The 15,442-nt window shown below is 35.2% G+C and overlaps 1 protein-coding gene across 1 annotated transcript; it reads right to left on the minus strand.

Annotated features, from left to right (window-relative positions):
- Positions 1-1,766: 1,766 nt before the first annotated feature.
- Positions 1,767-3,077, minus strand: LOC110027998 (remorin 4.1-like). Its single transcript, XM_020729685.1, has 2 exons — positions 2,334-3,077; positions 1,767-2,257 (listed from the first exon to the last, which is right to left on the minus strand). The coding sequence occupies exons 1-2, from the start codon at positions 2,910-2,912 to the stop codon at positions 2,066-2,068; spliced, it is 771 nt and encodes a 256-aa protein (XP_020585344.1). The 5' UTR covers positions 2,913-3,077; the 3' UTR covers positions 1,767-2,065.
- Positions 3,078-15,442: the final 12,365 nt, after the last annotated feature.

The raw sequence follows: 15,442 nt of genomic DNA on the forward strand, positions 1-15,442 counted from the left end.
TAAATACTGCTTTTTGGCCCTACACCTAACCGATGTGAGACTATTTGTCTGTGACATTCTTCTCCACCCAATCACATGACGCCCTCGTCACGGATCGGCTCTACCGAGAGTCCCACTGGACCATGGAGAGTCCACACACTTGACAGACAGTAATCTGCTCTGATATCACTTCTCACCTCTCAAAAGAGCCCTTAAGAGAGGTGGACAACCCATGACTTAAATACTGCTTTTTGGCCCTACACCTAGCCGATGTGGGACTATTTGTCCGTGACAGTACGCTTGAAAGGTTGAAGAGAGTCTTAATCAACAAGACATATTCCTGAGGACAATACCCTCTGTTAAAAATTAAAGAGGTGAATTATCAGTCAATGAGTATTAAGGGTTCATATAGTTAGCAAGCTGACAAATACTTCAGATGAACACTACACCATGGTGGGCTGTTTATTGAATTTCTCAGCGAAGTTCAACGGCTTAATGTTTAAGACCTCAGCTGTGGTTAGCTAAAATGAAAAGTCTCCAACCTTATACATATTAATCACATGATAATTCATTTCATCAACCCTAAAACTCCAATTCAAATATCATGAAACTGCCAGTTGGTTGCATACTTCCATCACAACAAGCCTATCAGGACTTTGCTATTCCGGCCTTACAGTAGTCGTTTATTTCTGAAAGGAGAATAAAAAGGCTAGTTGTAATAGAGTATCAAATTCACTACTACAGTTCATGAGATCTTTCACAAAGAAACTCTGTGCTACCATGAAGAGAGTGGCTTATTGGACATAAAGATCATCTTTACTAAATGGAGTTCTAAAAAAAGAAAATTTTCCAAATACCCTGGCTTTTCATTGATTTCACAATCAAAATTTTGATCTGCTTCCCATAGATTTATCATTTTCAAACCCAATTTCACTTCCTTTCCACTCCAAGAAGAGTTTTTCGGCATTTGTTGCCTTGTTAGGAGGTAAGTAGACCACTTACTGATATAGTAACTGCTAATTCAGCAAATATGGAGGATGACTGCCACATATCGTTTAATTTATTGCAGCTACCAGTACTGCAGTACGCCACATAACAATGAAGTTCCTAATCCATTTTCTGAGTACCTAACCCTCACCAAAATTAATTATGACAAGAACAAAGCTTTAAACCTTCGTTAATTCCCCTATGGAACATTGTTCCAAGTGGGTGAGCACTGTCCACCAATCTTTAGAAAAATTCACCTTTTAAATCAAGAAAATTCCTTTTAAGCACAATAGATATAAGTGCAGATATGAATTATATGTTAGGCGAAAAGGCAAAGACACATGCTGGCATACCCACCCTATTTTATAAGAATTCCATTGTTGTAGACCAGTCCTGCATTCGAGCTAACTTTCTCATTAAATATTCAGAAGATAAACTAAAGCCATTGAAAAAGCAGCTACAATATCCTAAGGCGATAAACATCTAACTACATATAACCACACGCAAATGATTACATGTGCTAGGCATGCAGCCATGCAGTCATCACTAAACCAATGAGGCAATTTTCTTAGTCGTACCAAAATGATTTTTTTTTTTCTGGTTTTGAGCGCCGAAGCAGAAATTTTAAATAAACAGAGTAAAATCGAAGAAAATAAAAATTTGTACAACTAAACTAATTTACAAATGAAACCAAAACTCAAGTGGGAAGAAGCATAGCAAAGCTTACTAAATCTAGCCAATCCCTCTGTCGAAGTATCCAAACAGTGAAAGTGACAAAACAATAATCAACAAAACTTCTCTGCACAACAATAACTCCATGCAATCAATCACCCAAATCTTTTGTTCTTAGTTTACAACAACTATAACTAATCAAGCAGGCAACCATAATTACAAGCTCCTCACCATTAATCCTTATCTATTTATTTAGTATAATTCAAAAATATAGATAACACTCCTCCCTATAAATCCCACTAACATTCTCATTCTAATAATATAAAGAGCATAAAACACAAGCTAGCATCATAAATTTGAGCTCGTGTTTACTATAGATGAGTTAAAAAGATAACTGCAAGGAAAAGGCAAAACCGTTCAAAACCATTCAGAAAAAAGTTCTCTTTGAAGGCGCCCTCCCCACCGCTCTCAGCAAATTCGCAACTTCAAGCACTCTAGCCACCTTCATCCCCCTCTTCGCCTCGGCTGAGGCCCGCTTATCCTCTGCCTTGCGATGAGCCTTCGCAACATCATTCTGCATCTTCTCCATCGCCCTTGCCCGCTTCTCCTCCAGCTTCCTCTGCATCCACATACAAAATCCATTAATATCATACTCAGACGAATCAGTACAGCGGCGGGAGATAGTCATCGCATACCTCAATCTTCTTGAACAAACCGGTTGCCCTCTCAATCTGCTCGCTCTCCCAGCCGTTGATGGTGACATCCACTCTCTTGAACCTGTTGTTGATCTTGGCGACCTCCGCCCCCTGCCATGCCGAGATCTTGGCATTCACCTCATCCTTCTTCACGCGGTGCACTGAGACCTCATCGGCCGCCGAGGAAGATGAGGAAAACGGGGGGCGAGGGGAAGGGAAAGGTGGATTGGTGTCGGGCACTATGGCGAGGGGGTTCGTCTCCTGGAGCTCGTCCTCCCCAATTCTACCCAAGTTGTTGCCCCCATCGCCAGCGTTAGCATCGATTTGAAGATTGGAGCCCGCGACTACCATGGCGTTGAACTCCCGGCTCATAGAGGTGAAGTTCTCCATCTCGCTGCCGACGGAGAGGGAGAGGGAGCGATGGCTGGCGACATCGAAGGGGTCTCTGTTCCGGCCGCGTGATACTGGTGCCTGAGGAGGAGTTAGGGCGTGAATTTCGCGGATTTCGGTGGAGTCATCAGGAGAGCCCGCGGCGCCGGCCGCAGGGGAGGAGGAGATCGCCCTGGGTTCATCAGACATGTTAGAAGCTGAGATGAGGAGTAGGAGGGTTTCTTGGGGTTCGTGGCATTAATAAGAATTTAGGGTTTATTGGGCTGATTGATGTTTGGTGCTGGTTGTTAAAGGATTGGAGAAAAATTTACAGTGGCGAAGAAAGACAACGATGGGAGAGGTAAGAAAAAGGGTGGCGATAAATATAAATGGGAGAGTTTGAAACAGCCTGAAGAGTGTACTGATATTATTCAGAAAAAAAATATCACAAAAATTTAGGCATGTTTAAGATCATTTTCTATTTTCTATTTTTATTTTTATTTTTAGTCACTTTTTTTTTGTATTTTTTGTTTTTATAAATTGTGTATGATTTTAAAAATAAAAAATATAAAATATGTTTAACTGTGTAATTTTAATTTTTTTAAAGAAAAAACTTTTTAGTTTCGTCCAAATACCCTACACTATTAAGCTTTGCATTGCTCCACCCAGTAAGGCGGTAAACAAGCCGAGCTTGAGCGAGCTCAGACTTAGCTCGTGTTCGGCTCGTGTTCCAAATCGGCTCGCGTTCGAAATCGGCTCGTGAACAGTGTGTTCGTGTTTGACTCAATTCAAATATTCGTGTTCGTGTTCGGCTCGTGTTCGGCTCGTTAAACTAAAATTAAGAAAAATAGATGTAAAGTGTGAGATTCGAACCTGGATCAAATATATACAAAAGAAGACACTAATCACATTGCCACATGAGGTGTTATGATTTAAACTTAGACATAAATATATATAATATATTATGATATAAATAATATATGTAATATATTGTTATATAAAATGTTATATAATTTTTTTTTCGAGTCATTTCGAGCGAGCGAACAAACTATTGTTCGTGTTCGGCTCTTTTACATTTCGAGCTTGAAAGTTTGTTCGTGTTCGGCTCGTTAGGCTTAACGAACGAGCCAAACACGAGATGTTCACGAACAACAAGCCAAATTGACAGCCCTACCACCCAACACAACACAATGCATTACCTGTGGGTGGCAAAAGACTGCTGCGGCTGGCAGTGGCCGGCGACGGGGTCAGCAGCGACAACCGTAGGTGGGAATCGGCAGCTGATAGAGGTCGGCAGGAAGCACGACAGAGGGCAGGCAGTGGCGGATGGCAAGAATGGGGGCTGGCGGCGGGGGGGGGGGCCTGTGGCGAGCGATAACAAGCAGCAGGAGGCTGTGGGCGACTGAGTTCCGTGCGGCGGCTGTGGGCTGCGAAAGGCTAGCGGTGACATTACCTTTTTCAGCTAACCGGATAACCACCAACTCATATAAAAAAATATACAGTTGATCCCACTTTTTCGTCCCACTTGCTCATACAATACAAATGATTAAGAGGCGCTTTAGGTTTAATTTTAATTTTTTATTTCTTAATTTATTTTTCTCATATTCAGATCTCACAAGTATTTAAAATGTTAATAATAAACAATTTAGTTGAATGTTTTCAACAAAAAAATAGTTTTATTTTTAAAACTTAAAAAACAAACATACATGAAAATATATAAAATAAATATATTTTTAACGGGATAAAGACTTGACGTTATGTTTATTTGATTTTGTTTATATTTTAATTTGTAATAATGAAAAAAGAGATTTGTATTTTTTTTTATTCCTATTAGTACAAAGAAGGGTTATATTTATACAAGTATTCTAAGTTTAGAATAAGCAAGAAAGTAAATTAAGGGCATAAATTAAGCTTAGACACCAGTCTATGTTAATTACACCATATCAGAGCAATTAATGTCATTGATTCGTTTCTGGTTTAACATCCGGGCAATTAATGTCATTAATTTATTTTCTGTTTAACCCCCCCTCAAGCTCATGATGGTATGGTGGATGCCATCTTGAGTTTGCTCGGTAGATCTTGAAACCGCGTGGGAGGATAAGTTTTGGTGAAGATATCAGCAGCTTGGTTAGCAGGGGGGACACAATTTAACAATATGGCGCCTTGGGTAACATGATGACGAATAAAGTGACAATCAATTTCAATGTGTTTAGTACGCTCATGAAAAACGTCATTATGAGAGATCTGTATAACACTTCTATTATCACAATGAAGCATAGTAACAGAAGACTGTGGGACATCCATATCAGATAACAACCAACGTAGCAAAAGTAATTTAGTTGTGGCGTCAGCTAGAGCACGATACTCAGATCGTGTGCTGGAACGAGCAACGACTGTTTGCTTTTCGCTATGCCAAGAGATAAGAGAATCTCCTAAGAAGAAGCAATAACCAGTGGTAGAACGCCGATCTGTCGGATCACTAGCCCAATCAGCATCAGAGCAGTCAGATAACACCAAAGAGGAGTGAACAGAAAAATGTAGACCATGAAAAAGAGTGTCTTTAATATATCTAAGCATCCAAAGAACAACAAAAAAACGTGATGAGCGTGGGGCAGACATGAACTGACTGACTAAGTGAGCAGTATATGAGATAGCAGGTCGAGTAACAGTGAGATATACAAGACTTCCCACAAGTTATCGAAATAGAGTAGGATCATCAAAAGGAGTGCCATCGAGGGGAGTAAGTTTGCAATTGAGTTCTAAGGGGGTTGATATAGTTTTACTATTAGTAATGCCCCCTCGAGACAGTAGATCAGATGCATACTTAGCTTGAGAAAGATAATAACCTTTAAAATTATGTGAAACTTCAAGCCCCAAAAAATAACTAAGATTGCCAAGGTCCTTCATTTCAAAACTTTGACTAAGAAAATGTTGTAATTGGAGATACCAGATATGTCATTACCAGTTATTATCATATCATCAACAAAAACTAGCAGAAGTACAATACCATGGCTAGTTCGTCGAACGTACAGTGCTAAATCATGTGTACTAGAGATAAAACCAAGTTGAGCAAGAATAGAATTAAATTTGGCAAACTAGGCTTGAGGAGCTTGTTTTAATCCATACAAGGCTCGTCGGAGCTTGCAAACTTTATGGGGAGGATAAAAACCATGAGGAGGACACATATACACCTCTTCCGACAAATCCCCATGAACGAAAGCATTTTTTACATCCATTTGGTGAAGCTTCCATTTATGAACTGCATCAATAGCTAATAGACTACAGACTGATGTTAGTCGAACAACCAGGGCAAAATTTTCTTCATAATCTATCCTATATTCTTGAGTGTGACCTTTGGCTACTAAGCGAGCTTTGTAGCGCTCAACAGTCCCATCAGAGCGAGTCTTGATTTTAAAAATCCATTTACAACCAATAGGCGACTTATGAGGAAGAAGATCGACTAAGTCCAAAGTATGAGTTTTCTCCAAGGCCTGAAGTTCTTCCGACATTGCTTGCTGCCAAAGAGGGTCAGTACTTGCCTCACGATAAGAGTGTGGCTCATGAAGGGTTGCAATAGTAGAATAACAATGAAAATTAGTAAGAGAACGACGAGTTTCTCTTGCCCAAGTAGAACGACGAAGAATGGTGTCAAGAGTAGGTGGAGGTGTAGTTGCAGGACCAGCAGCTGGATTAGAGTCAGTAGGAGCAGGCGTGGAAGGCCTAGTATTGAGCGCATCATAATTCACCGTATCAGGATTTGTAAATAACTCAATTGAGGAGCTAGTTCGAAACATGGAGTCAATTTCGACAGGGTGGTGAAATTTGGAAAGGGATGAGAACATGGAATTTTCCCAGAAGGTAACTTGACGTGATATGCAAAGTTTATTTGCAATAGGATCCTAACAACGATGCCTTTTGTGTTCAATTCCATACCCAAGGAAACAACATAAACGCGCACGTGTCTCTAATTTTGTACGTCCATGGGGTTGTAAAAGAACAAAACAAACACATCCAAATGGTTTAAGTAGGAATGGTCAGGAGGCTTCCCAAATAATTTTTCAAAAGGGGATAAATTTTGGAGAACTAAGACAGGGACTCGATTAATTTTGTATACTACACTAAGAGCTGCTTTACCTCAAAATTTTTCTGGACAAGAGGCAGAAAGAAGAATAACACGAACAGAATCAAGAATATGATGATGTTTTTGTTCAGCTCGTCCATTTTGTTGGGAAGTGTGAGGACAAGAGCATTGAACTAAGGTACCTTATTGACTAAGAAATTGGAGTAAAGAAGAATCCCTATATTCCATAGCGTCATTTGTTCGAAGAATTTTAATAGTAGAAGAGAATTGAGTTTTAATCATATTAGCAAATGAAGTGTAGATTCTTGGCAATTCAGATGGATTTTTCAAAAAATAAATCCATGTAAAATGAGAATAATCATCAATAAATAACACAAAATAATGAAAGTCATTTATTGAAGGAATAGGGGCAGGACCCCAGATGTCTGAATGAATTAAACCAAAAGGACTCTCTGAAAAAGAATTACTAAGATTAAACGACAACGTTGGTTGCTTTGCTAGTTGACAATGTAAACAATTAAATGACTTAAACTTTATAGATCCTAACAAGCCACATGAAATTAAAGCTTGAATTTTACTGGCCGAGGCATGACCAAGACGAAGATGTCATTAGTGAATAGAAGAGTTGATAGTTATAGCTTCAGACAAAAATTTTTGGGGAAGATGCAGAGAGACAAGCTCAAATAATCGACCAACCCTGCGACCCGTCCCAAGAATCTATCACATTTGTGGATCTTGTACCTGACAACATGAAGGGGAAAAATTAACATTTAGTCATTGTTCACATAACTGACTAATAGAGATAATATTGAGGGATAAGTTAGGGATACAGTAAGTTTCAGAAAGACTAAGATTGGAGGTAGATGCATAACTAGTGTAAGTGATATTCATTTTGCTACCATTGGCAGTGTGGCTCGGTGGAAAGAAGGAAATTGGTGATTTGGTGGACAATAATTTTACATCATTAGTCATATGGTTACAACAGGCAGTCAAAAAGCCAATGAGGATTACCCAGAGTGACAAACATGGTCGTAGATGAATTGGAAGAGATAACATGTTTGAATAGTGCTTTAATATCACTCATAATGATAACAATAGAACTGTCAGTTGTAGCAGCAGAGACGGAAGTAAAGCTAGGCTTCGAGATGGTCTTGAGTTTAGCAACCTTACTTTTTGGTCGTGAAGGACAAGTCGGGCAATTCTCTAGAATATCTCCATGAGTATGACAATATCTGCATTCGACAGTCGAACAATTAACTAAAACATGATCAGTTTCTTTGCAATTCTTACAGGTATTGTTGTCAGATTTCTGATATGATGGATGAGTAGTTGCGAGTGTCATTTCAGAATTTGAGTTTTTGTCAAGATTGAGGCGAGTTTCTTCGAAAATGATTTCTTGTATAGCCATATCCAATGTAGGAACAGGATGACGGTGTAGAAGAGATGCTCAAACTGCTTCATATTCAAGTCGGAGAGCAATGAGAACTTGTATAAGATAAAGATGATTTTTCACTTACTTTCGCCTGGGATAGTTGATTCCAAATCGGTTGAATTTGAGCAAGAAAATCATTCACAGATTGACCAGATACTTGTTTTAGATTATGAAGCGTAGTCCATAACTGAAAGTAATGAGCAAGTCTAGTGGTCTAATATCTATTGGTCAGGAACTTCAAAATTTCTTTTGCGATGTCATAATCAGCAAATTGGATGTGAATTGATGGAATAGAAGTGTTACAAAACCAGGTAATAATTTGATGGTTTTATTTATCCCAATCTTCAAGGTGATCGACAAATTTTTCCTCCGTTTCGTTTTGTTGTTTGGTTGGCTTATTGATATCTTCAGTAACAATCTTATAAATTATAGTTTGAACTAGTCAAGATTGTTGCAATGGGATTTGCAATATTCGATCTCTCCATTAGCAAGTGGAGGTGACAGAGAATAAAACTTCCACAAACAGATGCCGAGAATCACACAGGAGAGAAAAAAAATAAATTAAGGAAATGGGATACGTGGCTGAGGTCGATCACAGAAATTAAAAGGGAGATACATTGGGGAGAGAGATATATCGAGCCAGAACAGTGAGGTCGATCCGAAAGAGAGGCGCAACAAGGGTGGATCGCATGCGGCTATGGAAAAATGGAATCGCAACAGCAAAGAGGACGAGATCTCAAGACGGTAGTTTAGGGTCGAGTTGCGGCTGAGGGAGACAGAGTTGCGGCTCCTTGCGATAGGGCAGGGAGGTAATCGCAGGGAACAAAGCTCGAGCTTGCAACCTGGGTTCGAGCATAAGATTGTGGAGGCTGAGTCTCGGCGGCACAGAGACAGAAGGCAGAAGGTTGCACTACAGGGAAGGTTCGGCTCTGGCTCGAGGACAGGGCAGAGATTAGGTGCGGAAATATCTAGGTCTCTGATACCATAATAATAGAAAAAGAGATTTGTATTTCTTGATTCCTATTAGTACAAAGAAGAGTGGTATTTATACAAGTATTCTAAGATTTAGAATATGCAAGAAAGTAAATTGAGGGCAAAAATTAAGCCTAGACATCACCCTATGTTAATTACACTATATCATGACAATTAATATCATTGATTAATTTCCGATTTAACAATTTGAAACATAACATAATTGTTATTTGATATGTTAAATAAAAATTAGATTATTTTTTGAAAAAAGTTACAACTAAAAATTATTATAAATATTTTTAAAATATGTTAATTTCCTTTCCAAATAAAAATTAACAAAATTTTAAAAAACATAATAAACAATCTTATTTTTTAAAATACAAGAGAAAACAACAATTAAAAACTAAAAAAACAAAATTGATCCTAAATAAACCAATTTTCTTAAAATCTAATTTTTTTTAATTAGAAAATTTTGAATCAGGAGCGAATGTTGAAACTTCAAGAACATTTATGTGAGAATAATTTGATACAAATTATATAACTGTCTACTTGGATATTATTGATTGTGCTTTAACATTTATGTCAGTTATGCCTATGTTGAATACTAATTTATTCGTGATTCACATCCAAAACTTAGAGCGTCAGTAAGCAGAGAGATTCAAAGACAAAAAGAGAGAGAACAAACAATGATGAACAGTGATCAATCGTATCATATTCATAACATGATTCTTCTATTTATAAAAAAAGATGATATATAATGATGATATTATATATTTTGCCCCTGCATTAAAGGGATTCGTGTTCAGATACTTCTGATATTTTGCATGTATGAGCTTGTTGTTTGGCGCTGTTTTCTTGCTTGACCAACTAAGCATCATTGGCTTCGGTTCGACATGGTCAGCTCATTCGTTTGAACAGGGTTGGTCATCCAGGCTTCATCGGTCATTCAGGCTGGGTCAGCCATGCTGGTTAGGTCAGTCATTCAACTAGGTCGTCTATCTAAGTTGGTCGTCCAAACTGAATCGACTGTCAAGTCTTCCAAGTTGGGTCATTCGTCCACGTTGGGTTGGTTGTTCACGTAGGGTCTACCATTCACACCGGATTGTGCATGTTGGAACGATCGACTAGGTTGAGTGATCCCACTTAGAGATTCATAATGACATTTTTTTTATTTACTTATGACATATTAGTTGAGGGTTAAGTTTTCCACCATGACATCATAGGTTTAAATTGCACATATTACGATTTGGGCATTCTCGAAAAAAATAATTATGTCGGCTAATAAATAACCATAAATTGGACACTATCAAGATATAGCCTTTAATTAATGATCTCACAATAAAAAATTTTAAGGACCTCTTAAAACCAAATTTCTCTCATTTAAATCCGGTTAAATTCGCCCTAATTAACCAAAAAATTATTTTCACAACAAATTGGTAAGAATGTATGTGAAACATCGGTAGGTCCAAGTAATATTTTTGCCACCTTTAATTCTTAATATTATATTTGAATTTTTTTTCTATAAAAATTAAATTTATAATTTATATTAAATCAATCATATAATCATATTTAAAATCTTAAATTTAATTAATATGAACTCATTCAACATAATGCAGAGCATGCCACCATTCACAAGGTTGGATTGCTTGCTCGCAGAGAGAAAATTATATTACATATTTATTTCAATTTTTTTGGTCAAAAAAATAGAAAATTAAATTTGAATATCCCAGCTCGTTTTAATTAAAAATAAATTTTAGTCATTGGTCTTATTTTAAAAGCTGTATAATATAAAGTTAATTATTTTATTTATATTTTCCATTTTTATAATAAAACATTTTTTTAATAATGACAAATAAAATAATTATCTTCAAATACATTTTTTAGGAAAATCTTGCCCATCAAACTAATCCAAGGGACTATGAATAAAAATCATCCATCTTTAATTTTGGTATTAGGCGAGCGAGGCTTGAGATGAGCGGTCTTATTTGGGCTTTGACTAGTTAAAATGGGATCATAACGAGCTTGACTGAATGGGTCGGGCCAGCTCGTGGGTCTTAAAAGAAAAATAAATTTTCATATCAAAATTCATTCTCATTTCCTTTAATTAGAAATTAATTTTAATTAGAAAAAAAAAAGTCAATATAATTATACTTATATTTGACTTGAATCAGTCACCAAATTATTATTTTTTTAGGAAAATAAATATAAGTTTGAAATTTTAATTCATTACCTATGCATTATTATTATTTTTAAAATATAAATGATTAATAAATCTTTAACATTCTCCCTTGAATCACAATGTTGATATGAATGGCTGAAAAGAATCTGTGGCAAGAATTTTAAATTAATTTTATGGCTATTAATTTTTTCTTATATGTTTAGGTGAATTTAAAAGTAAATTTATACACAGAGAATATATAAGATTTTAAACTAAGAGTATCTTCATATATAAATATAAATTATTGAGTAAAACATTGTAAAAAAAAAAGAAAAAAAATTACAAATTTAATCGGCGAATTGAAAGATTATTTTTCGTTTTATTAATTTTGAGTTTTGTTAGACTATGAATTTGTTTTCTTCTCGGCCGGCCTTCGACTTGACCCTATAATTTATGTTATGAAATATATATAGTTGTGATTGAAATTATTGTTTATTTGATGTCTACTTTATGTTTAATTTGTTAGTCACCAAAGTGACCAAGTTAGTTTGTTTAATGATGTCAAATTAAATAAATTCAATTACTCATGAGCATGTGATGCTCTGTATGAAACAATGTTTGTGATGTATTATGTGTATATTAAAATTCATTGATTATAAATTATTTGTTGATCGTTTATCAGTTGATTATTTGTTTTATAATCTTTGAATATGATTGTGACCTATTGATATACTTGGTTAGACATGTTTATATATCCAAAGATAACATACAAGTCTAATTTGAGTATAAACGATTGTCAATTATATTAAATTAAAGTCAAGCATCAGTTATGTTTATTATTATGTATTATTATATCACCAAAATGTGATTTTCGATACACTATTTAATATTTTTTGTTTAATCTGATTGGATATGAATATATGTTTCTTTTTAATACTCGAAACATTAATGTATGGGCAAGTTATATTTATTTGTAGTATCTTCTTTCGTAGGCTATATTTGTTCAAATGTTTAATGGGTTTAATTTCTCTGAATGGCTCTGGTTTCACCGTGGCGTTTTGGATCTTGATTCAACACTCACAACTGAGAAGCCCTCGCTTTACTGACTCTAGCAGTGCTAAAAAGAGATCTTTCTATAAAGCTTAGGAGAAATCGAACAAATTGAGTTTAATGTTTATGCGAATGATTGTAGCAAACGACATAAATTGTATATTTTCTAACATTGAAAGTACTTGGAAATTCATGAAATTTGCTAAAAAATGTTCTCAGTCTGACTCTGTTAATAAGTCTCTTGCTGGGACACTGTTAAGTACGTTAACCAATATGAAATTTGATGGTTCTCATACTATGCATGAGCATGTCGCTCAAATGACAAACATAACAACAAAACTTAAGATCCTGGGAATGAAACTGAATAAAAAATTTTTTGTGTAGTTTTTCATTACCTCACACCTTCTGAGTATGGTGCATTTCACAAGAATGATAATACTGTGAAAGATAAGTGAAATGTGAATGAAGTGCAATGTATGCTAATTCAAGAGGAAGCAATGATAAGAAAAAAGGAAATTACTCCATTAATTTCATGGTCATCAAAGAATAGTTGTAAAGAAATCTGCAAGGAAGAATGGAAAGAGCTAGCAAGGATTACAAAAGATTAATGTGTCATCTGCCACAATTTACAAAGAGAAACATAAGGAAATTAAGTACCATTTTTACAGAAAGCTTGGTCACTATCTAAATGAGTGTCAGAAGCATGAAGACTAGTTCAAAAAGAAAGATAAACATTTTGTTTATGTATGTTTTAAATTAAATTTGGCAGTTGTTTCTTATAATACTTGTTGGATTGATCCTTGTTGTACCACTCATGTTTCAAATACGATGCAGAGATTCCTTACAGCTCAAACCATAAGCTCAAATAAAAAGTTTATCTTCATGGGAAACCGAGTCAAAGCTCTAGTTGAAGCCATTAGAACCTATCATTTGATTCAACATACTGGACATCATTTAAACATCTTTCAAACACTTTATACCCCCTTCTATTTTTCATAATTTGATTTCACTGTCTAAACTCGATTCTGTTGGATACTCTTTTAAATTGTAGATTATATATTTCAGTTTGTTTAAACACAATCACCTTATTAGTTCTGATATTCTTTGTGATGATCTATATGAGCTTAAATTTAATAATCTTTTTGTTGGGACTCTGATGACCTTGCACAATAATGTTTGTACTAAACCTAGTTTTATAAATGAAAGATCAGCTTATTTATGGTATAAATATTTGGGTCATATATCTAAGGAAAAAATTGAAAGATTGGTAAAGAATGGATTGTATTAAAGGATAGCACACAAAACACACACTTAATAAAGATGTCACAAGAAGCACACAACTTCTTGAAATTGTACACTCTTATGTTTGTGAACCTTTCGATGTTCCATCTTTTGGTGGAGAAAAGTATTTTATCACATTTATTGATGACTTCTCGTGTTATGAGTATGTATACTTATTACATCAAAAATCTCAATCACTAGATTCCTTAAAAGTGTTTATAATTGAGGTTGAGAGACAATTAGAAAAAAAAGTGAAAATTATTAGGTATGATAGAAGTGGTGAATATTATGAAGGTATAATGAATCTAGAAAATGTTCATGTCCATTTGCTAAATTCCTTCAAACTAATGACATATGTGCTCAATACATTATGCCCAAAAAAATGGACTTACAGAAAGGTGAACCCATACTGTGATGGAAATGGTTAGGAGTAAGATGAGTAATTCTTCTTTACCCTTGTCATTGTGGATGCATGATTTAAAGACCATTGTATATTTTTTAAACAAGATTCTTGATAAGGCAGTTTCAAAGACTCCCTTTGAAATGGACAGAAAGAAAACCTAGTTTAAGGCATTTGCATGTTTGGGCTTGCGCAATGAAATAAGGATTTATAATCCACATGAGAAGAAACTATACTGAAGAATAACCAGTATTTTCTTCATTGGTTATCCAGAAAAATTTAAAGGGTATAGCTTTTATTGTCCTAACCATAGTACAAGAAATATTGAAGTTGAAAATGCTAAGTTCATTGAAAATTGGGTGAAGTTAGTGGGAGTTTGGAAACACATAAAGTGAAGATCCAAGAAAATTAAGGTTCAAGTTTTTTTACTCAAAATTTCTTCTCAAGTTGTTATTCTTACAGTTGTTGAATAACTCGACAACTTACATGAACAACAGATAAATGATCGAACACCACACAATGAAATTATCACTAATAAATTGACATTAGATGAAACACATGAAGTAGTACCTATAAGGTCTCAACGACAAAGATGGTTTGCTATTTCTAATGATTATATGGTTTATCTACAAGAGTCTGAATTTGGCTTGGGAGCCAATGAAGATCCAGTTTCATTTTCGCAAGCTTAGAAAGTGCAAAATCTTCTAAATGGTTAGATGAAATGAAATATGAATTGAAATAAATGGATCACAATAAATTTTGGGATGTCATTAAATTGTTTAAATGTTGTAAAAGAGTCGGGTGTAAATGTGTTTTTAAGACTAAGCACGACTTGAATGACAATATTAAAATATATAAAACCAGACTTTTTGTTAAATGTTTCACTCAGAATGATGACATCGTCTATAAAGAAACATTTTCTCCAGTTTCTAAGAAGGATTCATTTAGAATTATCATGAAACTAGTAGCTCATTATGATTTGGATTTACACCAAATGGCTGTGAAAACTGTCTTTCTGAATAAGAATTTAGATGAAGATGTCTACATGAGTCATCCCGAAGGATTTTAGTTTGAAGGAAATGAACAAATGGTGCGCAAACTTAAGAAATCAATATACATATTTAAGCAAGCTTCCCAACAATGATACCTTAAGTTCAATGATATCATCACTTCTTTTGGATTTAAAGAAAACAATGTTGATCAGAGTATATATCTGAAGGTCAGTGGTGCAATATCATATTTCTCATTTTGTATGATGATGATATATTGCTGGCCACTAACGATCTTGAAATAGTATGAAACCAAGAATTTTATGAAAGATATGGGTGAAACATCCTATGTAATTAGAATTAAAATATTTTGTGAT

The sequence above is a fragment of the Phalaenopsis equestris genome, unplaced genomic scaffold (genome assembly GCF_001263595.1).
Source record: "Phalaenopsis equestris unplaced genomic scaffold, ASM126359v1 Scaffold000002, whole genome shotgun sequence".
Taxonomy (NCBI): Eukaryota; Viridiplantae; Streptophyta; class Magnoliopsida; order Asparagales; family Orchidaceae; genus Phalaenopsis; species Phalaenopsis equestris.

Bases quoted from the DNA above. Each gene is read 5' to 3' on its own strand.
- LOC110027998 (XM_020729685.1), bottom strand. From the start codon at position 2,912: ATGTCTGATGAACCCAGGGCGATCTCCTCCTCCCCTGCGGCCGGCGCC. The intron at 2,258-2,333 runs GTATGCGATGAC...ATGTGGATGCAG, and splicing joins GTTTGTTCAAGAAGATTGAG to AGGAAGCTGGAGGAGAAGCG.